At 48.7% G+C, this 23,951-nt stretch overlaps 4 protein-coding genes across 8 annotated transcripts; 2 read left to right on the plus strand and 2 right to left on the minus strand.

Moving 5' to 3' along the window:
* Window positions 1-499: 499 nt before the first annotated feature.
* LOC122697266 (heat shock 70 kDa protein 1B-like) lies at window positions 500-2,956 on the minus strand. The gene has a single exon (XM_043907844.1). The coding sequence runs from the start codon at window positions 2,744-2,746 to the stop codon at window positions 821-823; it is 1,926 nt and encodes a 641-aa protein (XP_043763779.1). The 5' UTR covers window positions 2,747-2,956; the 3' UTR covers window positions 500-820.
* Window positions 500-13,359, minus strand: LOC122697265 (heat shock 70 kDa protein 1B). Its single transcript, XM_043907843.1, has 2 exons — window positions 11,234-13,359; window positions 500-829 (listed from the first exon to the last, which is right to left on the minus strand). The coding sequence occupies exons 1-2, from the start codon at window positions 13,148-13,150 to the stop codon at window positions 821-823; spliced, it is 1,926 nt and encodes a 641-aa protein (XP_043763778.1). The 5' UTR covers window positions 13,151-13,359; the 3' UTR covers window positions 500-820.
* Window positions 7,851-17,301, plus strand: LOC122697263 (heat shock 70 kDa protein 1-like). Of its 5 annotated transcripts, none has more exons than XM_043907838.1 (2): window positions 7,851-7,990; window positions 15,019-17,301. In XM_043907838.1, exons 1-2 carry the CDS (start codon window positions 7,908-7,910, stop codon window positions 16,955-16,957), a joined length of 2,022 nt encoding a protein of 673 aa, XP_043763773.1. In that variant the 5' UTR covers window positions 7,851-7,907; the 3' UTR covers window positions 16,958-17,301. The 5 variants fall into 5 exon arrangements, with proteins under 5 accessions (XP_043763773.1, XP_043763775.1, XP_043763777.1 ...); XM_043907840.1 differs by having other exon boundaries at window positions 7,856-8,007; XM_043907842.1 differs by lacking the exon at window positions 7,851-7,990 and adding an exon at window positions 13,179-13,582.
* Window positions 17,302-18,295: 994 nt separating this feature from the next.
* LSM2 (LSM2 homolog, U6 small nuclear RNA and mRNA degradation associated) lies at window positions 18,296-23,394 on the plus strand. The gene is made up of 5 exons (XM_043907846.1): window positions 18,296-18,576; window positions 19,152-19,219; window positions 22,605-22,635; window positions 22,751-22,810; window positions 22,923-23,394. Exons 1-5 carry the CDS (start codon window positions 18,574-18,576, stop codon window positions 23,046-23,048), a joined length of 288 nt encoding a protein of 95 aa, XP_043763781.1. The 5' UTR covers window positions 18,296-18,573; the 3' UTR covers window positions 23,049-23,394.
* The last annotated feature ends 557 nt before the right edge of the window (window positions 23,395-23,951 follow it).

Consider the following 23,951-nt stretch of genomic DNA (forward strand, 5'->3'; position numbering starts at 1 on the left):
AAGGAGACTACCAAAACTAAGAGGCTAAGTATTTGACACTAGATCACCCAGGTGGGATTTATAAAACCGATTAAACTGCACCTCATTTTTACTCTTTTGTCCACCCCTAAATTTATTCATACCTTAAACAAAAGACTGGAAGACTCACAGGTTAAATATGAATAGCTCTGCACAGAATGTGTACAAGAGAGGGAGGAACCATAAACCTCTCTCAACACTGCCTTTAAACCCACACTAATTTCTCCTCCCCAAAACCCTTTGCAAATCCCATCCCTACTTTTCCCTAAAACAAACCCCACCAAAATTAAAAGGGGCACCTGGAATTTGTTTTTTGTCATGGACATAACTTACCACCTACAAAAAAGTCACAACGAAGTATAGCTATAGCCATGGCCCCTAACATATATATAAGACTCCAGAAGTACTGCCCTTTCATGGTCTGTGGAATTCAGACATTCAGAGAAGCCATTATCCCTCCCCAAATAAAAATAAACATCCGTATTCATCATTTCCTTTTTATTCATTAAGTATACAAATTTTTAATTACATGACTTTGTGTGTTTACAAAGCAAAAAACAGGACACAGGGTGGCAGTGTTGACTCACTTTAAACAAAAAAAAAAAGGAAAGCCATCCTTAAAGTACCAACTTACACGAAACGTAAATTCTGGTGAACACACTCATTAAAACATAAATAACAAAAACAAGCTAGTTGAAAGGTTACAACCTAATCATAGAACAAACTGACACAGCACAGGACTAAAATATAGGGAAAGACCAAAGTCCATGGGTCTACTAGAGACAGACAAAAAGTAAGGCCCCTAATCCACCTCCTCAATGGTGGGGCCAGACCCAGAACCCCCTTTAGGGGCCTGAGCCCCAAAGCCGCCAGCCCCGGGGCCGCCCGCCCCCTGGTACAGTCTGCTGATGATGGGGTTACACACCTGCTCCAACTCCTTCCTCTTGTGCTCAAACTCATCCTTCTCCGCCAAGGTGTTGGCGTCCAGCCAGGAGATCACCTCCTGGCACTTATCCAGCACCTTCTTCTTGTCCGCCTCGCTGATCTTGCCCTTCAGCCCCTCATCCTCCACGGCGCTCTTCATGTTGAAGGCGTACGACTCCAGCGCGTTCTTGGCAGACACCCTCTCGCGCTGGACCTCGTCCTCCGCCTTGTACTTCTCCGCCTCCTGCACCATGCGCTCGATCTCCTCCTTGCTCAGCCGGCCCTTGTCGTTGGTGATGGTGATCTTGTTGGCCTTGCCCGTGCTCTTGTCCGTGGCCGTGACGTTCAGGATGCCATTGGCGTCGATGTCGAAGGTCACCTCGATCTGGGGCACCCCCCGGGGGGCCGGCGGGATGCCGCTCAGCTCGAAGCGTCCCAGCAGGTTGTTGTCCCGCGTCATGGCCCTCTCGCCCTCGTACACCTGGATCAGCACGCCCGGCTGGTTGTCCGAGTAGGTGGTGAAGATCTGCGTCTGCTTCGTGGGGATGGTGGAGTTGCGCTTGATCAGGGCGGTCATCACGCCTCCGGCCGTCTCCAGCCCCAGCGACAGGGGAGCCACGTCCAGCAGCAGCAGGTCCTGCACGTTCTCCGACTTGTCCCCCATCAGGATGGCCGCCTGCACCGCCGCCCCGTATGCCACCGCCTCGTCGGGGTTGATGCTCTTGTTGAGGTCGCGCCCGTTGAAGAAGTCCTGCAGCAGCTTCTGCACCTTGGGGATGCGGGTGGAGCCCCCCACCAAGACCAGGTCGTGGATCTGCGCCTTGTCCAGCTTGGCGTCGCGCAGAGCCTTCTCCACGGGCTCCAGGGTGCTCCGGAACAGGTCGGAGCACAGCTCCTCGAACCGCGCCCTGGTGATGGACGTGTAGAAGTCGATGCCCTCGAACAGGGAGTCGATCTCCAGGCTGGCCTGGGTGCTGGACGACAAGGTCCTCTTGGCCCGCTCGCACGCCGTGCGCAGCCGCCTCACGGCCCGCTTGTTCTGGCTGATGTCCTTCTTGTGCTTCCTCTTGAACTCCTCCACGAAGTGGTTCACCAGCCTGTTGTCGAAGTCCTCCCCGCCCAGGTGCGTGTCCCCGGCCGTGGCCTTCACCTCGAAGATGCCGTCGTCGATCGTCAGGATGGACACGTCGAACGTACCCCCGCCGAGGTCAAAGATGAGCACGTTGCGCTCCCCCTTGCCCGTCCTGTCCAGGCCGTAGGCGATGGCGGCGGCCGTGGGCTCGTTGATGATCCTCAGCACGTTCAGCCCCGCGATCACCCCCGCGTCCTTGGTGGCCTGCCGCTGCGAGTCGTTGAAGTAGGCCGGCACGGTGATCACCGCGTTGGTCACCGGGTGGCCCAGGTACGCCTCGGCGATCTCCTTCATCTTGGTCAACACCATCGACGAGATCTCCTCCGGGTAGAACGCCTTGGTCTCCCCCTTGTAGCTCACCTGCACCTTAGGCTTGTCTCCGTCGTTGATCACGCGGAAAGGCCAGTGCTTCATGTCCGACTGCACCACCGGGTCGCCGAACTTGCGGCCGATCAGCCGCTTCGCGTCGAACACGGTGTTCTGCGGGTTCAGCGCCACCTGGTTCTTGGCCGCATCGCCGATGAGCCGCTCGGTGTCGGTGAAGGCCACGTAGCTGGGGGTGGTGCGGTTGCCCTGGTCGTTGGCGATAATCTCCACCTTGCCGTGCTGGAACACCCCTACGCAGGAGTAGGTGGTGCCCAGGTCGATGCCAATGGCCCTGTTTTTCGCCATGCCGGTGCTCTGCCTCTTCGGCTACGAGATAAGCTTCAAAACTGGAAACGGCCGACGGGATCCGCGACGAGAAGCTCGAGCTTTTCGAAACCCGAAAACTGAACGCGCCGGTGCGGCTCCGGGAGATTCTTGGAGATAGCGGGTCTGCAGAAGCTGTTCTCACGGACGAAGCCGCAAGTTTTATCGGCTCTCTCCAGGCTGCTGTTTCTTCTCAGGCGGCTCTGTGTTTATAATTCCTCATCAAGCCCCGCCTTTTTCCTCCTCAGCCAATGACCGAGCTCAGTGGGGCTGCCAGGTCGGGAATATTCCAGGGGTTTCGCCTCAAGTCCTGCCCCCTGGCTTTCTGGGACCAATCAGCGCCCTGGATGCCACTCCTCCCAGAACTCTCCAGACTCTTCTAGGATTCGCTGAAACAGGAATCCTATGAGGAGGGGGAGAGGGGCTGAAAGGTCCACCCACTCAGTCTCTGGTTTCCTGGCGACCAGCCAGCCAAGTAGTTTGGAGTCGACTGGAAGGATCAGCCCTCGGCTTGTAATTAATTGTAGGGTGGTGAGAGGCTCTTGGGGCTCAAATTAGTTTGGTGGTTTAAAGTAAAATTAGGGGTGGGAGAGGAAAAAAAAAAAAATAAAGTAAAATTAAAGGCTACACGACTCCCGGGACAACCAAAATACAGAAAGTTCCCGAGTTTCTCGAAGAGGGTTGGCTATCTATGGACCAAGGAGAGTGATCGGAGGCTAACGCTGATGGAAGCAGCCAGTTTGGGCTGGCTCGCCGAGTGGCCGTGCTGGCCGAGAAATGCCTTGGTCATCCGCGGCGCTTTTCCCGTCTTATTTTTAAAATGGGAAGAAAAAGGAGAGCGATACGGCTGTTTAAGTTTTGGCTCCTCTTTAACCCTATTCAGATGAGTGGGTAAATTTTAATTTTCAGAAGAAAAGCAACTAGGTATATGGTTTTTAGATTGTAGAAGGTTTCCAACGCCTTAGAAGGGACCTGCTCGGTCCGGGGGTGTGGGAAGGGCCGGGTTGGAGCTACAGCGCCCCTGTCCCCGCCCAGAGCCGCTCCCTTTCGCCTCGGGCTGGACTGGGCTTGAGAAAAATTATTTTCCAAAGATATTTAGCTGTATTATGCGCATCTCCGGATTCCTCATCTTTCCCAGCCTGGGGTGCGGACGCCCCCCTCCCCTCCTCTGTGCCTTTTAAATTCCTGGTTCAGTCTCTGATGATCAGTGGTGCCCGGATTAACCTGAGTCCCGAATTCGGTCTTCTGCCTTGTCATTTGCGGCTCCTAGGCTGTCCACCACTTTTAAGTAAATGTGGTGTGGTGGTGAGCCTGCGAGGGGGAAGTGGGGGTCGGGGGAGCGTTCAGTCCTGTTTGAAGAGCATGCTATATAGTTGGTTGGCGGGTGGCCCATTTTAACCAAACTGTCTGGAATGATGCTGGAAGGTGAGAGAGGTTGGCGGGACCTAGGTTCTATGTCCTCTAAAAGTTCAGGTTGTTTGCTGTGTACTTAATTCGTCCATTTAACTTTTTATCCTAGATTTCAGCTTTCTGTTGTTACCCTCCTTCCTGTTTTAAATACAGTCACATTTGGTAATTTATTCTGGCTTTTGTTTCTTCATCCTTTATGGGCAATGCAAGATCCCTTATTAGGCGCCTAAAGTGAAAATGTGAGGGACATTAAAGGCATAGTAGAGGGGATTCACAACCCACGAAATAGACTCATTACTGTATCCACCTCTTGAGCACAGAAAACATAACAGCACAAGTAGGAGGAGGCAGTTGTGGGGGTTTGTTGTTGTTGTTTTAAAATTAATAGCTAAGCCTTAGTTGCAGCATGGTCAATCTTGGTTGTAGCATGTGGGATCTATTTTCTTGATCAGAGATCGAGCCCAGGCCGCCTGCATTCTCCTCCACAGAGTCTTAGCCCTTCTGGACCACCAGAGAAGTACCCGAGGAGGCAATTTCTGATAAAGGGAAGAAATCTTGCTTTTGAACACTTTTGCTTAACTGACATTTACACACGCGAGCACGCACAGCCATCCATCAAAACACCTCTTCCTGAAATCCGAGGGTATTCAGTTGTTTATTCTATAATTTGTTCAGGTTAGTCAGATATACAAATATTGCTTTAACAAATCTGTATCTTTCACTGTGCAGGTAGGTGATAACTTTTTTTACATTCAGGTGTCGCTCTCTAATGAATCACCTCCTTAATCTAGTCAAACTGGTTAAACTTCAGGAAATTTCCATCTCTTTATGCAGACTCTGAATGGGGATTCCCCAAACTTCCATCTTAGCCACCCAGTTTGTGAAGAAGTGTTCACCTCCAGAGAAGTCCTTAACCTCATCCCCTCTCTCTGAAAGCTTCCTCACCATCAGCTGCTACCAGCTGGAGTTCTGGATTTGCTCTCCTCTCCAAAAGTTGCGATTCTCTTCCTCTATTGGCTTGAAGCAAAGGGCATCATTGTCTCCACTGCTGAACAGGGAGACAAGGTGATAGGGCCTCAAATCTTGCAGTTGCTGGGGTGAGGGAGTGGGGGAGCCACTCGAAAATACTGTTTTTTATGAATCAAGCAGTCAGCTACACACTGTATTGACCTACGCTTTGTGTTGTCTCTCTCTGTGGATGACCTGGAAACCTAAATATCCATATTTCTTTTCCTTTTCCTACCAGGAGAGTCTCTTGAATTGTGTCTTCCTTTCACCCTGGACACTTCCCAAAGCAGGAACTCAGGTACAGGTTTAATTGGTGCCTAAGGAGATTTTAAGAATCCCAAGAGATTTTTCACAACTTTATTTGATGCATTTTGGAATGAGGTTTTTTGGGTTGGTTTTTTTTTTTTTTTTGGAATTAGTTTTTTAAAATCGGGTTTAGCGTTTGGAAGAATCAAGGTTAAGGTTGCCCAAGCCTGACAGGGTAAAATTTAAGGGTTGGAGATGGGAGAGCAATTGCCAAAAATGCTGACTGCCAAGGGCAGGAAGTGGGTGGGGCCGGGGGAGCCTTCCTCGCCCTAAAGTTGCAGGATCTTTTTTTGTTCTCTCTCCTTTTTCCTACAGTTTTTCATCCAGTTTGATTTTTCTCAAGTCCATTTGTTTTTAAAAGACAGTATAATTCTAGGTTTTTCAGACAGAAGCAAAAGAGAACAATGTGGCACCTAGAGCCAGGCATTTTTAAATTTTATTTTTGGCTGTGCTAGATCTTTGCTACTACAGAGGCTTTTCTCTAGTTGTGGTGAGCAGAGGCTACTCTCGAGTTGAGCTGAGGGTGAGCAGGCTTCTCATTGTGGTGGCTTCTCTTGTTTCAGAGAATGGGCTCTACGTGCTCAATAGCTGAGGCACACAGGCTTAGCTGCTTCTTGGCAGGAGGACACGTGGGAATCTTCCTGGATCAGGAATAGAACCCGTGTCTCCTGCACTGGCAGGCGGATTCTTTACCGATGAGCCACCAAGCGAGCCCCGAGCCAGGCATTTTTAACCTTCAAAGGGCAAAGGCCTGACAGTGTTAGTCACCCAGTCATGTCCAACTCCTTTGTGACCCCGTGGACTGTAGCCCGCCAGGCTCCTCTGTCCATGGGATTTTCCACATAAGAACACTGGAGTGGGTCGCCCCCTTCTCCAGGGGATCTTCTCCACTCAGGGACAGAACCCAGGTCTCTTGCACTGTGGGCAGATTCTTCACCGTCTGATCCACCAGGGAAGCCCGGCAAAGGCCTGGGAACTCTGCTAATTTCCAGCAGCATGGGGAAAAAACTAGCAAAGGGAAGACCTGGGTTTATATCTAGACTCTATCTCCTTGTTGAAGCTGTTTTTCTTTCTTTCGTAACAATGAAGTACTTGTAAATTAACTAAATTACCCAAGTCTGTATAAATTAGAATTGAAATTTATTTCATAGTATGTTACCATCAAGGATTACAAAGACAATATTTAAAAGACTGTAGTTCAGTGCCTGTGACAGAGTAGTACTCAAAAGTTTCTGCCCTTTTTTTTTTACATTTGAATGTAAAAAATTTATTATTTTCATTTTCCAAGTGTTTTCTATCAGGGGAAAAAAAAGAAATTTTAAGGACAGTTGTCACTTGCTGCCAAATTAAGGGTAGTCTTTCTCCGGTGGTTTAGTCGCTAAGTCATGTCTGACTGTTGCGACCCCAAGGACTGTAGCCTGCCAGGCTCCTCTGTCCATGGGATTCTTCAAGGCAAGAATACTGGAGTGGGTTGCCATTTCTTTCTCCATGCCCTTCCTTCTTTTAATGGAGTAACGCTCTCTCGAGTCTCATCTCTCAATCATTTCTTACTGAGGTGCTTACAAGGTTGGGAATTACTACCAGGACTATGATAGTAATACTTTCGGTTTACCATAAAAACTATCAAGATTTTTAGGCAGAGCCCTTCAGCCAAACCTTTCTGTTTTCAAAGATGAGCACAAAGGTTCAGAGGTTTCGTGGCTTGGCCGGATCACCCAGACAGGTAATTACAAAACCGGTGACTGAACCGACATGTCGGCATACTTCCTTCTTTGGACTCCTCTCAATGCTGGCACATAAACCCTATCGTTCCACGCTCTATAAAAAAAGAATAGAAACGACCATGGAAGACCGTAAAGAGTGAATGCCAGGGCTCTACGTGCACCATGGGGGTGTGTGATCTGCGGAGACTCACCTCCAGGCTGTTGCTTCTGACTCACGCCTATCTACCATCTACCCACCCAGCCCCGCCGCTTCCCCCGCAACACCCACACTTCCACCTTTCCAGCCCTTCCAGCTTCTCCCAGGACCGTCTCCCCTTCCCGTTATCACAGACTGGTCGATTGTTAACAGAGGAAGGGAGGGGGAGCCCCGCTACTATGGCTAGGCTGGCAAGAATCTTTTGGAAACTAAATGTAGAGCCGTGACTAAGCTTGATGTTCTAGGGTGGCGGCGGGGCTGGGGGCGAGGGGCGGGGGAGGGAGACTTGGGTGGGGCAGTTTGTTTGTTGAAGAGTGTTCCTACGAGCCAGTCCCCGCCTCTGAGCCCAGAGAGCTCCAGAAAGTTCCTGACACAGCCCGAAACGGGGGCAAGGAGCCAGAGCGAATAAGACCCCGATAGAGCGGGGCGGGGCCTGACGGCGGGGCTGGCCGCGGAGTTGCCTGGCCGGTGCCAGCGTTCTTCGGTTGTCTTCTTCAAAATGAGATTAAAGGAATCAATAGGGGAGAGACCTTTAGAGTTTCCCTCAAACTCGCTAATTTGTTGGGTGAAAACACTGGACAGGTTTGTAACTGACACAAGTAAGTCGGATGGATTGGGGTGGCCAGAAGCGAGAAGGTCCCCACCGCCCGAGGCGGGTGCGCCGCAGCCCTGGGCAGGGATGGGCTACTGCGGCGAGCTTGCTGTCTTCTTTCTGCCGCCGCCCCATCTCCCGAATCTAGTCCCTTGTTCTCATGGGGACGTTTGGAGGGGTAAAAAGGTGGAAGATCCTCTGGGGGTGATTCTGGTCTTCCGGACTCCCCCGCCCTCTTACCCTGTATTTCCTGTGTGCCCTCCCTCCTTCCCCGCCGTGCCCTTTCCTCCGATCCCCTGCCGGGCGGTACTGGCGCCCGTGGGGTGGGGCAGGTTGGCTCGGCATCCCGAATTCGCTGCGATACCCGACTCCTTAACGTCTCTACGTGAGCTGGAGTTAGGACTGATGGGGTTGCTATATCCCACTGAACTGCACTGGATACTTTGCGGGTGACCCTCGGGGACGGACTTAAGGTGATCAGTTAGAATAAAGAATGACAGTTGCCCTTTCTTATTCCTATCTTGAGGCTCGCCCCCTCAGAAATCGCCAGTGTTGACTTTTCATCTGAAAACCATTTAACTGAAAGCCCATGCTTCTGTGCACTTGTCTCACAATTACGTTATTGCTTTGGTATCCTTTTCATTTTTAATGACAGAATCCAGTTAAACAGCAGGAGTAACAGTATGTTAATAACGTAGTATCTTGGATTTAAAATCAGTCGCATTACATAACCATTAATTTTTGAGGGCTGGCATAGGGAGGTAGGTGAGATTGAAATTAGGGAAGGCGTTAGATTTTAAAAATGCTTTTTGATCGACCATTATTTTTCCTTGATGCACCACCTCCCCCCCCCCCCCGCCCCCGCCCCAGTTCCTGCTGCTACCGCAAACACCTCCAGGAATGACTTTGCATTCTCTTTGTCCCTCAGCTTTATGTTGAAGGTGATTATTTTCAAAGTAGTCTGTGTAAGGGACTGTGCAGTAACATCGTATATTGACTTCCTAATAAAACACCCTGATAATCTTAACTGATTTAGCCATAGGAACTCATTTTCTCCAAGTTAATTTCTGGAGATTTCCCTAATCTCTCTTATCAAAGGTGTTTGTTAGGTCTTTACCAATCTCCACCCACCCTCCCCATCCCTTGCCACCTCCCCCTAAAGTAGTGACTGCTTGAAGAGTTACTGTATTATCTGCAGATGACAGTCACAGATGTTATTACTGCAGTTCTGTGGGGGCAGAGGAGGTCTTGTTGCAACCGCATATCCCCATGAAGATTGACTCACTGTGGCAGGAGTCCACCGTGCTACACTTCACCTACTCTAAGGATTAAACCTGTGTTTATATGCTGGCCTGCAAGTCTAAGCATCTCTTAGATTTTCATTTCCAAACTTACAGGGACAGGTCTACCTCTCCATGTTATTCCCATTAATATTAGAGTTTCTTCTAACGCAAGTATTTTGTGAAAGATTTGGTGGGCCTTCAGATACACACACAAAGTGCTTTTCCAGAATGTTGACACAATTTTTTTTTACTATTTTTGGTGAATTCACATAACATAAACCCTTTTAAAGTGTACAATTTAGTGGTACCTAGCCCAGTTTGTGCAATCACCACTTCCACCTGGTTCCAGAATCTCCATAATCCCCAGATACAATTGACTTTTAAAGGGGCTCACTCCCAAGTCGTGAGGATTGTGCCTGGCCTTTTCCCACAAACAGGCTGTGGAGGGGACTATGCCCAGAATGCTAGCAGCAGTTAGGGCAAGAAGCATCTCCAGTGGAAGGAAGCCTGTGGTTAAGCCTTTCTGGTACAGTGCTGCAGGCTTTTTCACTCTTCTAAATTAACCAGCACTAAACCTCTAGCATTAACCGTATTATCTGACACAGTTGTTTAGAATCAGAGAGAGTCAAAGCAGAAAGATTATTGATTGTGAAACCTAGGGTAGACCCATAACCCAGAACCCGACATGCACAAAGCCCTGTGGACAGCAGAGCAAAAACCAATAAAACCTCAGTTGGAATCCAGGTTCAACATCTTTGCTGAACTCATTTTTTTAACCTTGAAATAAATCTTAGTCAAGCCAGTGACTTTAAGTATCCACATACGTCCACCTGTGGAAGCCAAACACTGCCTATACTCAGTATGGTGGAATGGGAATTAATAAACATTTGAAAGGCCCCTGGTACAGTACCTGGTGGGTAAGAACACTGAAATACTGGGGGTCCTCCTGCTGGGGCATGAAACAGGGACACCTCTCTAAAGTACTCAACTGGGATACTTAAAATGTAGGTAACCAGTACTGGAAATGCAGCATTTTTATCCCAGCATTCTTTCAAGAAATTAAATATAAACTGAAGCATCAGGCCAAACCCTTCCATTTTAAACTCTGAGACCTGGGGATCACAGAGGCTAACACAATAGTGCATAACTTGGCAAGCCAGTACTAGAATTCACATTTCCTCAAGGCAATTTAGGACTCACCTTCTCTTTCCTGCTGAATCCAGATTAAGTAACAAGGCTCCAAGGTATCACCTGTACTTACAAGTAGCAGGAGCCATGACCCTCCACTCTAACTGCCTCTTTTATTTACCTGCTTCTGCAGGAATACTCCCATTCACAGGCTCCTTCTGAGGTCACCCTTCAAGTATCGAGTCCCCCCCACTCCCCCCCCCCACCTTGAGGATACCATGCCAGTAGCCCTTAACAGTTTCTGGGTTCACAAACCCAACCTTTCAAATGAGCAGTTTTATATTTCCCAAGGATACTATTTGCCTAAAAGAAATGTGTCATAATGCTATATTCTTCCTTTCCGGATCCCTGACCTTACCTAAGAGGCCAATTGCATTTCATTTTTGGACACTGTAAAAAAAAGACAACCTCTGCAGATCCTTCCGACTTCAAAATAAAAACACAAACAAACATCACTCTAATTATGTGAGTTTATTTACTTGATAGTAAACAGTGAAAAACGGGGGGGGGGGGTCCCCCCAAGCTTGAGTTTGGCATGAGTACTACAAAAAGAGAAGTTGACAAAAGATGGCACTATACATTCAGCTCGATACTTAAGATTCTGGAAACGAGTTCCTAACTTAACCAAGAGAGTTCAACATCTCAAACAGCTTGCATAGCTGATAGCTGATGAAAGGCAGATATATAAGGCAACGCAAAGCCTTGGATCCCAACAGTCTCCATAACAAACATGAGCAATCCAGAGAAGGATTCCTAATCCACCTCCTCAATGGTGGGGCCAGACCCAGAACCCCCTTTAGGGGCCTGAGCCCCAAAGCCGCCAGCCCCGGGGCCGCCCGCCCCCTGGTACAGTCTGCTGATGATGGGGTTACACACCTGCTCCAACTCCTTCCTCTTGTGCTCAAACTCATCCTTCTCCGCCAAGGTGTTGGCGTCCAGCCAGGAGATCACCTCCTGGCACTTATCCAGCACCTTCTTCTTGTCCGCCTCGCTGATCTTGCCCTTCAGCCCCTCATCCTCCACGGCGCTCTTCATGTTGAAGGCGTACGACTCCAGCGCGTTCTTGGCAGACACCCTCTCGCGCTGGACCTCGTCCTCCGCCTTGTACTTCTCCGCCTCCTGCACCATGCGCTCGATCTCCTCCTTGCTCAGCCGGCCCTTGTCGTTGGTGATGGTGATCTTGTTGGCCTTGCCCGTGCTCTTGTCCGTGGCCGTGACGTTCAGGATGCCATTGGCGTCGATGTCGAAGGTCACCTCGATCTGGGGCACCCCCCGGGGGGCCGGCGGGATGCCGCTCAGCTCGAAGCGTCCCAGCAGGTTGTTGTCCCGCGTCATGGCCCTCTCGCCCTCGTACACCTGGATCAGCACGCCCGGCTGGTTGTCCGAGTAGGTGGTGAAGATCTGCGTCTGCTTCGTGGGGATGGTGGAGTTGCGCTTGATCAGGGCGGTCATCACGCCTCCGGCCGTCTCCAGCCCCAGCGACAGGGGAGCCACGTCCAGCAGCAGCAGGTCCTGCACGTTCTCCGACTTGTCCCCCATCAGGATGGCCGCCTGCACCGCCGCCCCGTATGCCACCGCCTCGTCGGGGTTGATGCTCTTGTTGAGGTCGCGCCCGTTGAAGAAGTCCTGCAGCAGCTTCTGCACCTTGGGGATGCGGGTGGAGCCCCCCACCAGGACCAGGTCGTGGATCTGCGCCTTGTCCAGCTTGGCGTCGCGCAGAGCCTTCTCCACGGGCTCCAGGGTGCTCCGGAACAGGTCGGAGCACAGCTCCTCGAACCGCGCCCTGGTGATGGACGTGTAGAAGTCGATGCCCTCGAACAGGGAGTCGATCTCCAGGCTGGCCTGGGTGCTGGACGACAAGGTCCTCTTGGCCCGCTCGCACGCCGTGCGCAGCCGCCTCACGGCCCGCTTGTTCTGGCTGATGTCCTTCTTGTGCTTCCTCTTGAACTCCTCCACGAAGTGGTTCACCAGCCTGTTGTCGAAGTCCTCCCCGCCCAGGTGCGTGTCCCCGGCCGTGGCCTTCACCTCGAAGATGCCGTCGTCGATCGTCAGGATGGACACGTCGAACGTACCCCCGCCGAGGTCAAAGATGAGCACGTTGCGCTCCCCCTTGCCCGTCCTGTCCAGGCCGTAGGCGATGGCGGCGGCCGTGGGCTCGTTGATGATCCTCAGCACGTTCAGCCCCGCGATCACCCCCGCGTCCTTGGTGGCCTGCCGCTGCGAGTCGTTGAAGTAGGCCGGCACGGTGATCACCGCGTTGGTCACCGGGTGGCCCAGGTACGCCTCGGCGATCTCCTTCATCTTGGTCAACACCATCGACGAGATCTCCTCCGGGTAGAACGCCTTGGTCTCCCCCTTGTAGCTCACCTGCACCTTAGGCTTGTCTCCGTCGTTGATCACGCGGAAAGGCCAGTGCTTCATGTCCGACTGCACCACCGGGTCGCCGAACTTGCGGCCGATCAGCCGCTTCGCGTCGAACACGGTGTTCTGCGGGTTCAGCGCCACCTGGTTCTTGGCCGCATCGCCGATGAGCCGCTCGGTGTCGGTGAAGGCCACGTAGCTGGGGGTGGTGCGGTTGCCCTGGTCGTTGGCGATGATCTCCACCTTGCCGTGCTGGAACACCCCTACGCAGGAGTAGGTGGTGCCCAGGTCGATGCCGATGGCCGTGTTTTTCGCCATGCCGGTGCTCTGCCTCTTCGACTACGAGATGAGCTTCAAACCTCAAAACGGCCGACGGGATCCGCGACGAGAAGCTCGGGCTTTTCGGAACCCGAAAGCTGAACGCGCCGGTGCGGCTCGAGGAGGTCCTTGGAGACAGCGGGTCTGCGGAAGCTGTTCTCACGGACTAAGCCGCAAGTTTTATCAGCTCTCTCCAAGCTGCTGTTTTTTCTCAGGCGGCTCTGTGTTTATAATTCTTCATCAAGCCCCGCCTTTTTCCTCCTCAGCCAATGACCGAGCTCAGTGGGGCTGCCAGGTCGGGAATATTCCAGGGGTTTCGCCTCAAGTCCTGCCCCCTGGCTTTCTGGGACCAATCAGCGCCCTGGATGCCACTCCTCCCAGAACTCTCCAGACTCTTCTGGGACTTGCTGGCTGGCACTGTCTCAGAAAGGGGTAATGGGAGGGGAAAAGATGGGAGGGGCTGGTGGGTCGGGAGTTGGGGCGGTGATGTTGACGCCGCCCTGCTCTAGTCGCGTTACAATGGAGGTGCTGCCTCTGACCTCACGGGCTAGTGGAGAATTAGGATGATAGGTCTGGACCCAACTCAAAGTCGTATGACGGGGCGGGTGGGGGGTGGGGGGACACCGCCTGCGCAGTTTGGCTATTGAAGGAGCCCCAAGTTATAGGGGCTCCGCAATCTGAACCGTATCAAACTGGATCGAAGGCGGCGGGACACTAGGTGAGTCACAAGTGCTGTGACTGGAATGGGCTGGGAATAGGCAAGACTAGTTAGTAGGTCCTGGTTTGAGGAGGTATTGGAAACTTCTCTAGTTTGTTTAAATATAAGGTATGGGTATGGTGGCTAGTCAGCGAAGGGGGCTCCTTTAAGGGCCGCAAAAGTGGCTGGAATTGCTTAGAGCTACCAAAAAAAAAAAAAAAATGAAGGAGCTGGTAGGTTATTGTCTCCAGATAACAGGAATTCTGTTTTTGAGATTAGAGAAAGTCTTAGAGAGCACCACCTTACCTGAGAAAACTCAGGAGGGCTTGATTGGGTTCTTAGCGGCATTCTTCAGACTGGCCGAAATCTCCACAATCCCTAATAGAGGGTAAAAGAGGACCGGCAGGGTTGCTAAACCCACCTGTGGAAGTGATGTCTTCTGAGGAGACTAGAACTTCAAATAATGAGTTCATCAGAGGCTTGTACAATATTAGAATAAACTATATCACAGACACAGAAACAGGACCGTGGAGTGAGGCCCTGTGAGGAATTAGAATCAGTATGCCACTGCCCTCCCTCTTCATGCCTGTTAGCTAGGAGTTTTTCTATCTTGTCCAAAAACCTTGTTTGGAAGAGATGTTTGTACAGGGATTATATGGCAGGATTATTCATAATAGCCATAAAATGGAAACCATTTAAGTGCCACAGAAAGAATGAATAAACAAATGTGGTATATACATACAATAAAAGTTATTCAGCCATAAAGATGCAAGAAATTATGACATGCTGTAAAATAGATGAACTTTTAGGATATTATGGTAAATTAAGCCAGTCACACACGAAAAAAATAGTGTATAATTTCACTCATGTGAGGTACTTAGAAGAGTCAAATTCTGAGAGACAAAAAGTAGGCCCCCCCAAAAATATGTAGACTAGTGGTGGTTCAATGGTTGGGAGGTGAGGGGAAATGGGGAGTTGTTTAATGGGTATAAAATTTGTTTTGCAAGATAAAAATTCTGGAGATTCGTTGGCCAACAATGTGAGTGGACTGACTTCTGAATTGTATGCCAAAAATTGGTTAAGAGGGTAAATTTATGTTGTGTGTATTTTACCACAGTTTAAAATTTAAAAGTTCTCACTGAAAAACTTTTATCTCATTCTTTTCCCACAGACCTAGAAACACCATGGCTGCTGCTAAGGGAACGGCCATCGGCATTGACCTGGGCACCACCTACTCCTGCGTGGGGGTGTTCCAGCACGGCAAGGTGGAGATCATCGCCAACGACCAGGGCAACCGCACCACCCCCAGCTATGTGGCCTTCACAGACACCGAGCGGCTCATCGGCGATGCGGCCAAGAATCAGGTAGCCATGAATCCCCAGAACACTGTGTTTGATGCCAAACGTCTGATCGGCAGAAAATTTAATGATCCTGTCGTGCAATCAGATATGAAACTTTGGCCTTTCCAAGTAATCAACGAAGGAGGCAAGCCCAAGGTAATGGTGTCCTACAAAGGGGAAAAGAAAGCTTTTTATCCTGAGGAAATCTCTTCTATGGTACTGACTAAGATGAAGGAGACTGCTGAGGCTTTTTTGGGCTACACTGTCACCAATGCTGTGATCACTGTGCCAGCTTACTTCAATGACTCTCAGCGTCAGGCCACCAAGGATGCAGGTGTTATCGCAGGTCTCAATGTGCTAAGAATTATCAATGAACCCACTGCTGCTGCCATTGCCTATGGCTTAGATAAAGCAGGTCAGGGAGAGCGACATGTCTTGATCTTTGATCTGGGTGGAGGCACATTTGATGTGTCCGTGCTGACCATAGATGATGGGATTTTTGAGGTTAAGGCGACAGCTGGGGACACCCATTTGGGTGGAGAGGATTTTGACAACAGGCTTGTGAGCCACTTTGTGGAAGAATTCAAGAGGAAACATAAGAAGGACATCAGCCAGAACAAGCGGGCTGTGAGGCGGTTGCGCACTGCCTGTGAGAGGGCCAAGAGGACCCTGTCATCTAGCACCCAGGCCAACTTGGAAATTGACTCACTTTATGAAGGCATTGACTTCTACACATCCATCACCAGAGCCCGGTTTGAAGAGTTGTGTGCAGACCTGTTTAGGGGCACCCTGGAGCCTGTGGAGAAGGCTCTTCGGGATGCCAAGATGGATAAAGCTAAAATCCATGACATTGTCTTAGTAGGGGGCTCTACTCGAATCCCTAAGGTTCAGAGGCTGTTGCAGGACTACTTTAATGGTCGTGATCTCAACAAGAGCATCAACCCGGATGAGGCAGTTGCCTATGGGGCTGCAGTTCAGGCAGCCATTTTGATGGGGGATAAGTCTGAAAAGGTACAGGACCTGCTTTTGTTGGACGTGGCTCCCCTGTCTTTAGGTTTGGAGACCGCAGGGGGAGTCATGACTGTACTAATCAAGCGCAACTCCACCATCCCCACGAAGCAGACACAGATTTTCACCACCTACTCAGACAATCAGCCGGGCGTGCTGATCCAGGTGTATGAGGGCGAGAGGGCCATGACTCGGGACAACAACCTGCTGGGGCGCTTTGATCTGACTGGAATCCCTCCGGCACCCAGGGGAGTGCCCCAGATTGAGGTGACCTTTGACATTGATGCCAATGGTATTCTCAATGTAACAGCTATGGACAAGAGCACAGGCAAGGCCAACAAGATCACCATTACCAATGACAAGGGCCGGCTGAGCAAGGAGGAGATCGAGCGCATGGTTCTGGATGCTGAAAAATACAAAGCTGAGGATGAGGTCCAGAGAGAGAAAATTGCTGCAAAAAATGCCTTAGAATCCTATGCTTTTAACATGAAAAGTGCTGTGAGTGATGAAGGTCTACAGGGCAAGATTAGTGAGTCTGATAAAAAGAAAATACTGAGTAAATGCAATGAGGTCCTTTCGTGGCTGGAGGCCAATCAACTGGCTGAGAAAGATGAGTTTGATCATAAGAGAAAGGAATTGGAGCAAGTATGTAACCCAATCATTACAAAACTCTACCAGGGAGGATGCACTGGGCCTTCCTGTGGAACAGGGTATACACCTGGAAGGGCTGCAACAGGCCCCACAATTGAAGAAGTAGATTAATCTTACGTGGAGCTGGACGGTTCTAGGGTGCCTCTAAGATGAATTTTGTTGCCCTCATCTTCAAACATGGTTATGATTCCTGAATTGACTGGACCTGAATCTAAGTGACTATCCCTTTTGGATTCTGATGGAGGAGTCTCATATACCATCTTTTCACACTCCAACAATTTTCTGACACATTCCAACAAATTTCTGACTCTGGAATGAGACTCTTAGGAAAACTAGGCACCTCTCAGAACCATTTGAAGAATCTGAATGTCTGTTATTTATTTCCAGCCTTCCCAACTTCCTTTTTCCTGTATGGATGGTTATTTGTCCCTCAGTAAATTTGTTCCTAAAGCAAATTACTTGTGGTATTTTTAGACTATGAGTGTATCTTGTAAAAAGGGAGAGTGTGTGGAGCGACCACGTGTGGTCTGTTTGTGAGCTAATTGTGAATGATTAAACTGGTAAGGGCAAAGTATTTGAATTTTCATGAGCTGATTGAAGAAGGGAAAATAACTTTTGATTATCAGGCACCTTTAACCTTTAGCCCCAGTTAGAGTAGCTGCTAATTTAGATACTGCTTTTAAGTGATTGACTGATTTAGGTGTTTAAGGTTGAGCTGGGGAGTTGGGGCAACGACCAACTTCTGCTTGATGTCCTGATGTCACTCATAGGTGGGGCCTAGGAGATCCTGCCCCTGTGCACTCCATATTACGGTCCTTTACCTGCTGAATATATTTCTTCAAAAATCTCCTAACAAATGTGTACTTTTATGCAAGAAGAGAAATGAAAAACTTATGAGCTTATCCCTTAAAAAAATACCTTCACCTATTGTCATAATTTCATACTTATAAAGCCTGGGAGAACATGATATAGAAGTATGTGCATTTACTGCATTAGTGTCCCTTTGTGTTTGAGAGGGAAATATTTGGAAGTGAAATATTAGAATGGGTACTTTTATCCCGGATCCATTGTGTTCTGTTTTACTCAGTGCTTTACAGGACAGCCGTAGGCAGAGTGTAAAAGAAATATGGACTGAGAGAGTAATGTGTTTATTGGGAACCTTTGATAAAATCAAGATTTGCGGGCGTGCAGGCTCTTGATCTCGGGGACTTCCCAATTTTTGTTGTTGTTGTTACCCACGTGTAGCATACAGAGAAAAATGTACAAATCATCATGGATTTTCACAAGCTCCCCAGCAGTCAGTCTGCAATAGGAAGTGTCTTTAGGGTAAGAGCAAATCGGGCTGGGAGTGAATTTATTGTCAAAGAAAGGAACAAAAACCTAAGAGGCGGTGAGCCAGCCTTTTTAACCCTCCGGGCGCAGTTGGGACCCGCGCCTGCGCGGTGGGAGCTCGCCCCTCCGGGAGGAAGTCGGAAGGCGGGAAGCCCCGCCCCTCTCCCGGCTTTGGCTTTCTCCTCAGTTTTACCCGGCCGGCTCCCCTTGAGCCGCGATCCAGCCGTTCGCTCTCCTCCATCACTCGGAGCTCTCCGCTGCGCCTCCCCGCTGCGCCTGCGCGACCCCACCCCGCCCCACGCGCGGGCTCGCGTTCCAATTCCCGCCAGGCCTCCGGCCCACGGCACCCGGCCCGCGCCTTCCCGGTTCGGCAGAGAGCCGGCGGCGCAAGCACCATGGTAGGTACCGTGACGTCACAAGGGGGCGCCCTCGGGGAGCGCGGGCGGTTGGGACGGTTGGGGGCGGGGTGGGCGTCCCTTTGGAGGCTTTGTTCCTCTGGGCTGGCGTTGGGCCCTAGATTTTCCCTCCATTATTGGTTCCTCACCTCAAGTTCTTTGAGAAGAGACTTGGAAGCAAATGGAATTTTTTACCCCCTATGAGAGAGTCAGCAGGGACAGTAGACCTCAAGGAGCATTTCCTTGACGGAGACCAGGCTCCGAGAAGGGGCGGGTGGAATACTTAATACATCTAGGAGGTGTGGACAGGACTCCAGGAGAGATAGTCCATTAAGGCAGACCCGAGGTGTGCAGGGCAGATGACTCTAGGGCTTTACGTCAGGGGCTCGTAGTATGCATCATCGTCAGGGCTTCAGCTGTTCATTCGAGTATTCCTTCTTGTGTATTCCTGTGAAGTTTAGAGAACTGCCAGAGATGTGGCGGGATCCCAATACCAGTGTTTGGTAATACTGGCAGGGGTTCACACCTCTTTACTATGTCCCTTCCCATATGATGGTTTTCCCCCTCTCGCCCAATAGCTCTTCTATTCCTTTTTCAAGTCCCTTGTCGGCAAGGATGTGGTCGTGGAACTCAAGAATGACCTGAGGTAGGTGCTTGTTCCCACAAGTTTGTAGGGGGTGGATGTGCTGAGCGCCCTGGAACCTGTTTAATTTGAGGAGTATTTGAGCACTAGGCAAGGTGGGAGAGATACAAAAGGAAGAAATGACTTGTGTCTTAAACTTACAGATTAGCTGGGGAGTTGTATCATGTATTGGAAAACAATATAAAGCAATATATAAGTAGTAAGTACCAGAGAGAAAACAGGGCAGACCCAACTTCTAGAAATCGAAGTATCAGTTCCACAAGTAACAATGTATGTAGAAAGATGGTAGATTTGTGTGTGTGTGTGTAATAGTCACAAGTTGGGGGGGGAATAGCTATAAATAGGGAATGGGTTCGATTGTGGTATTTCCATATAATATAGCTGTCACACAGAAATGAGATACCAATAGGAAAAGCTATTGCAGTACTGTATATGTGGCATAATCTCCCTTTTGTTGAAGAAAATATAAAAGATACACAGGAGACTGGTGCAGCTCCTTCTGTCTGTACAGCTTTTACATCCCCTGTCCCCTTGTATCATTAGCTTCTAATCATCTCTCAGGACTTGGATTAAACGCTATATCCCTGGACTTTCCTGGTTCTAGCCAAGTACACTATTCTGTTACAAAGTCTTTTTCCTTGCTACAGGGTGCTTCTCAAATTATGATTTCATAGAAATGTAACTGTTTAGGAACCATCTTTCCTACAGGGCCTAGACCATGTTTAAGCTTACCACTGTGTACCTAATGTCTAACACAGGCCTGAATAAATTGTTTAACTCATTTTATTTTCAGAACATCTCTACATGACATACACTATTGTTGCTGTTTTACACATGAGGAAACTGAAGGTTGGATAGATTAAGAAACTTGGTTAGGTCTACACAACTAGTAAAAGACAAAACCAGAACTTAAATTCCATTATCTGCACACACACCCGCAATACCTTTCTAATGGGCTTCCCTGGAATGCAGGAGACCCTGGTTCAATTCCTGGGTCAGGAAGATCCACTGGAGAAGGGACAGGCTACCCACTCCAGTATTCTTGGGCTTCCCTTGTGGCTCAGCTGGTAAAGAATCCACCTGCAATGCAGGAAACCTGGGTTCGATCCCTGGGTTGGGAAGATACCCTGGAGAAGGGAAAGGCTACCCACTCCGGTATTCTGGCCTGGAGAATTCCACGGGCTTTATGTCCATGGGGTTGCAAAGAGTCAGACATGACTGAGCAACTTTCACTTAACCCGTTTTTAAATTAAAAACAGGGTATAGTCTCTATGCAGTTGTGAAACTTGCTTTTCACTTAACAGTATGTTGTGGGTATTTTCCATGTCAATAAAGTTGATGTTTAATGTTGTTAATGTCTGAATGACATTTTTCTAAGCTGGCTAGAACTGATTTAAGCAAAACCTTGCTTTGCTGGACACTTAGGCTGTTCCCAGTTCTTTGTTTTTACAAGTGATTTTGCCCTGAACATCCTCAAGGGTAAGTCTTTGTATACATCTCATTTCATTAGAAGAAGTAAAAAATCCTTTGAATGAAATGTACATTTTAAATATCAAAACATACTACCTGACTATCCTTTAGAAAGTTTGAATCAGTGTATTGTCTCCCCAGCAGTTCCTTCTACATTTCTATGTGAGATAATTTCTTAGTGGGGGAAACATTGACATGGCAGAATGGTGAAGCAAGGGATTTATTTGCCTTTTAGGTCAGAGATTTCTGATCTATGGTACCAGCAATGCATGTGATATTGATGGCATATAAATTGGGTCCATATAGAGAGACAAGTGTGGAAACCACAACTACTTTCATCACTTCTGTAAGATGACTTGTTTTTTATTTTCCTCTTTTTTTCTTCCTGGGTTTTCCAAATGGCAAGAATAACTGTTGTTATAGCCCCAGACCTTAAAGCAAGGATTTAAAGATTCAAAGGTAATCTATTGGGTTGGGAGAAGTGTTCTTTCTCTCATGCTGGGTGTCAGACCACTTTTGTGCCAAGTATCTCATTCTAAAGGAACTGAAGAAAAGTTACCACGTTATGCAATTCCTGAAAGTTATTTCACAGCTGCAGTAGGTGATAGGGCACCAAGGTTTTGTTTTGTTTTTTTTTAAGCATCCAGGAATATGGTGAAATCACCACTGAGGCAGTTGGTCTGACACTGGATTTCAAATACTTAGAATTTTACAAAAATTATGGCCCAACAGAGAACGGACAACTTGAATTTTGGCAAGATGAGGATGTTTTAAAAACTTATTTATTAACAATTTTTTAATACAAAAAAAGGTCAATTAAAGAGCAGTTATTCTTACAAAGAAAACTATTGACAACCTTTACCACACTATACACATACTACACTAGCTTTTTTTTTTTTTTAACACTAGCTTATGTTTCCTCTTTTGTCATAGATTCTTGGAATCTTTGAGTGCACATTAATGTTTGAGAAACAGGTTCTAAGGAACTTAGAAGCTGGTGGTGACATGCAGGAGGGTTAGGATGAGGGCAGCCAGGCTGGAGGCTAGCCTGGATTGAGCTGTAAAGTCATTAGACCTTGGTTTGTCAGAATTATAGAAATTGCAGAAATGTTAGACATCAGCAAACAATGGGGATTTGTAGGACATGAAGGGTCCTTGATTTACAGGGTTTGAGGTTGTGAGACAGTGTTGAAACCATTGGCAGAAATTAAAGGATTGGGAGAGAGTCTGGCTTGAAGCACTGGTATTTAGATAGCATTCCTCTTTAACATTGCAGGGGGCTCATGGATTGAGGGAGAGGACATCCCTTGTGCCTACATCATCAAGAACACTGCTAGTTAATTTATATTGGGCTTCCCTGGTGGCTTAGAGGGTAGAGGGAGAGGACATCCCTTGTGCCTACATCATCAAGAACACTGATAGTTTGTTAATTTATATACATTACATATGGGGCTCTGGTTCCAAACCAGTAGTATTTGAAAAGAACTGATGATTGGGGGGGGGGGGGGGGGGGGTGGTCAGACAGGCCTGGATCAAAGTCCTTGTTCTAAACTTGGCCAAGTTACAAAATGTTTCTGGGCCCCTGGATGTTTCATAATAGCTACCCAATGAAATGGCTGTGAAGATTACAAATACTATGGAGAATACAGGTCTGGCACATAATAACAGTTGTCTGATGGCAGCCAAGAGTGAGTTGGTTTAGGGAGAAGAGATGTGAGGTCTAAAATAACACACTGCTCTGGAAGCACTTTCTTTCCTACTCCAGAGCTTAGTCATGCCCCTTTCTGGTTGTACCTTTTCTGGTTTCTTCAAGTCCTTTACTTCCCCCAACCATGTTCTTATCCCCTGCTCTGAAGTCACCTCTGTGTTGACTTTGGTATAAATTAATTTGGTTTTACCCTCTCTCTGCCCATAACAGCATCTGTGGAACTCTCCATTCTGTGGATCAGGTGAGATTATAATAAGGGCCCTGAATGGGGTCTTGGGGAAGGAAACGGGAGAGCTTGAGAGCTGGGTACTTTCATCTTGTCTCTAGTTTTAATGATGGTGTTCATCTTTTCTTAGTATCTCAACATCAAACTAACTGACATCAGTGTCACAGACCCTGAGAAATACCCTCACATGGTGAGTTGTGGATAGTAGAGAAGAGGAACACCTCTCAAAGAAACCAGGAGGTCCCTGGGTGGATGGAGGGCATTTTTTAAGGGTGTTTTCACATTTGCCTATCTTTGTCTAGTTATCAGTGAAGAACTGCTTCATCCGGGGCTCAGTGGTTCGCTATGTGCAGTTGCCAGCAGATGAAGTTGACACACAGTTGCTACAAGATGCAGCAAGGAAGGAGGCCCTGCAGCAGAAGCAGTGATAGTTCCTCCTACCTTCCCCTCCTTCCATTGGTGACCCTTAACATCATGTCCCAGCCCCGGAGGCCTCCCTCCCATACTTCTTGAGGTGTTGTTTGTTTTTTGATAGCAAAAGCTTTTTTTTTTTTTTTAAGGAATGTGGATGAGAGGGCTAATAATGGGGAGCGGCTGTCCTCTGTTGAGTAGGCTGAGGAACTGAGAAGCCTTCCCTGTCTCCAGCACCTGCCTTTCTCACTTCTTCCCTGGAGGTGGTGGGAGAATCTCTCAGAGCTCTCCAGGGTAGCACGTGATTTATTGTGGGGAGGGAAGGAATCTATCCCGCATCGGGAATAAAATTTATGAAGCAAATTCGAGTTCTGGTTCTGTGTGTGCTTTGGGAAGGGGGCTGGAGAGGGTGGGAAAGGCGTGCTGAACTCCAAGCCCTGTTATCCCTGTTACCCAGCATTATCCGCTACTACTCTCCTGGTACAAACCATATCATTACCCCAACTGGACTATGCCGTTTTCTGAACATTCGCCTACCCAACATAGCCTTATACTGTACCTACAGTGCTTGCTGTCCTTCCGTTAATATGAAAGTTAATGAGACACCAAAAGTGCGTTTGATGCTGAATTTTTTCCTCAAGCCCCCCAAATCAGTACAGTTTTCCCCGATATCTATTGTAGATAAATACAAACAAGGTACAATTTTTGCTGTGGAGAGTTGCTGGCATTGAACACACGCAGTTAGCAAATAGAGTTCCCGCTACAGATAAAGAATTCTCAGCATGAAGGGACCTTAGAGGCCCTCCAGCGTGACTCCCTCTTCCCACAGAGGAGGAAATGAGGCCCCGGGAGGTTAGGAGGCGGGGAACCTGCACGCCGGGGCCTTTGGTCGAACGGACCCCAGACTCCGGCGCCGTCCG

The sequence above is a fragment of the Cervus elaphus genome, chromosome 7 (genome assembly GCF_910594005.1).
Source record: "Cervus elaphus chromosome 7, mCerEla1.1, whole genome shotgun sequence".
In the NCBI taxonomy this organism is placed as follows: domain Eukaryota; kingdom Metazoa; phylum Chordata; class Mammalia; order Artiodactyla; family Cervidae; genus Cervus; species Cervus elaphus.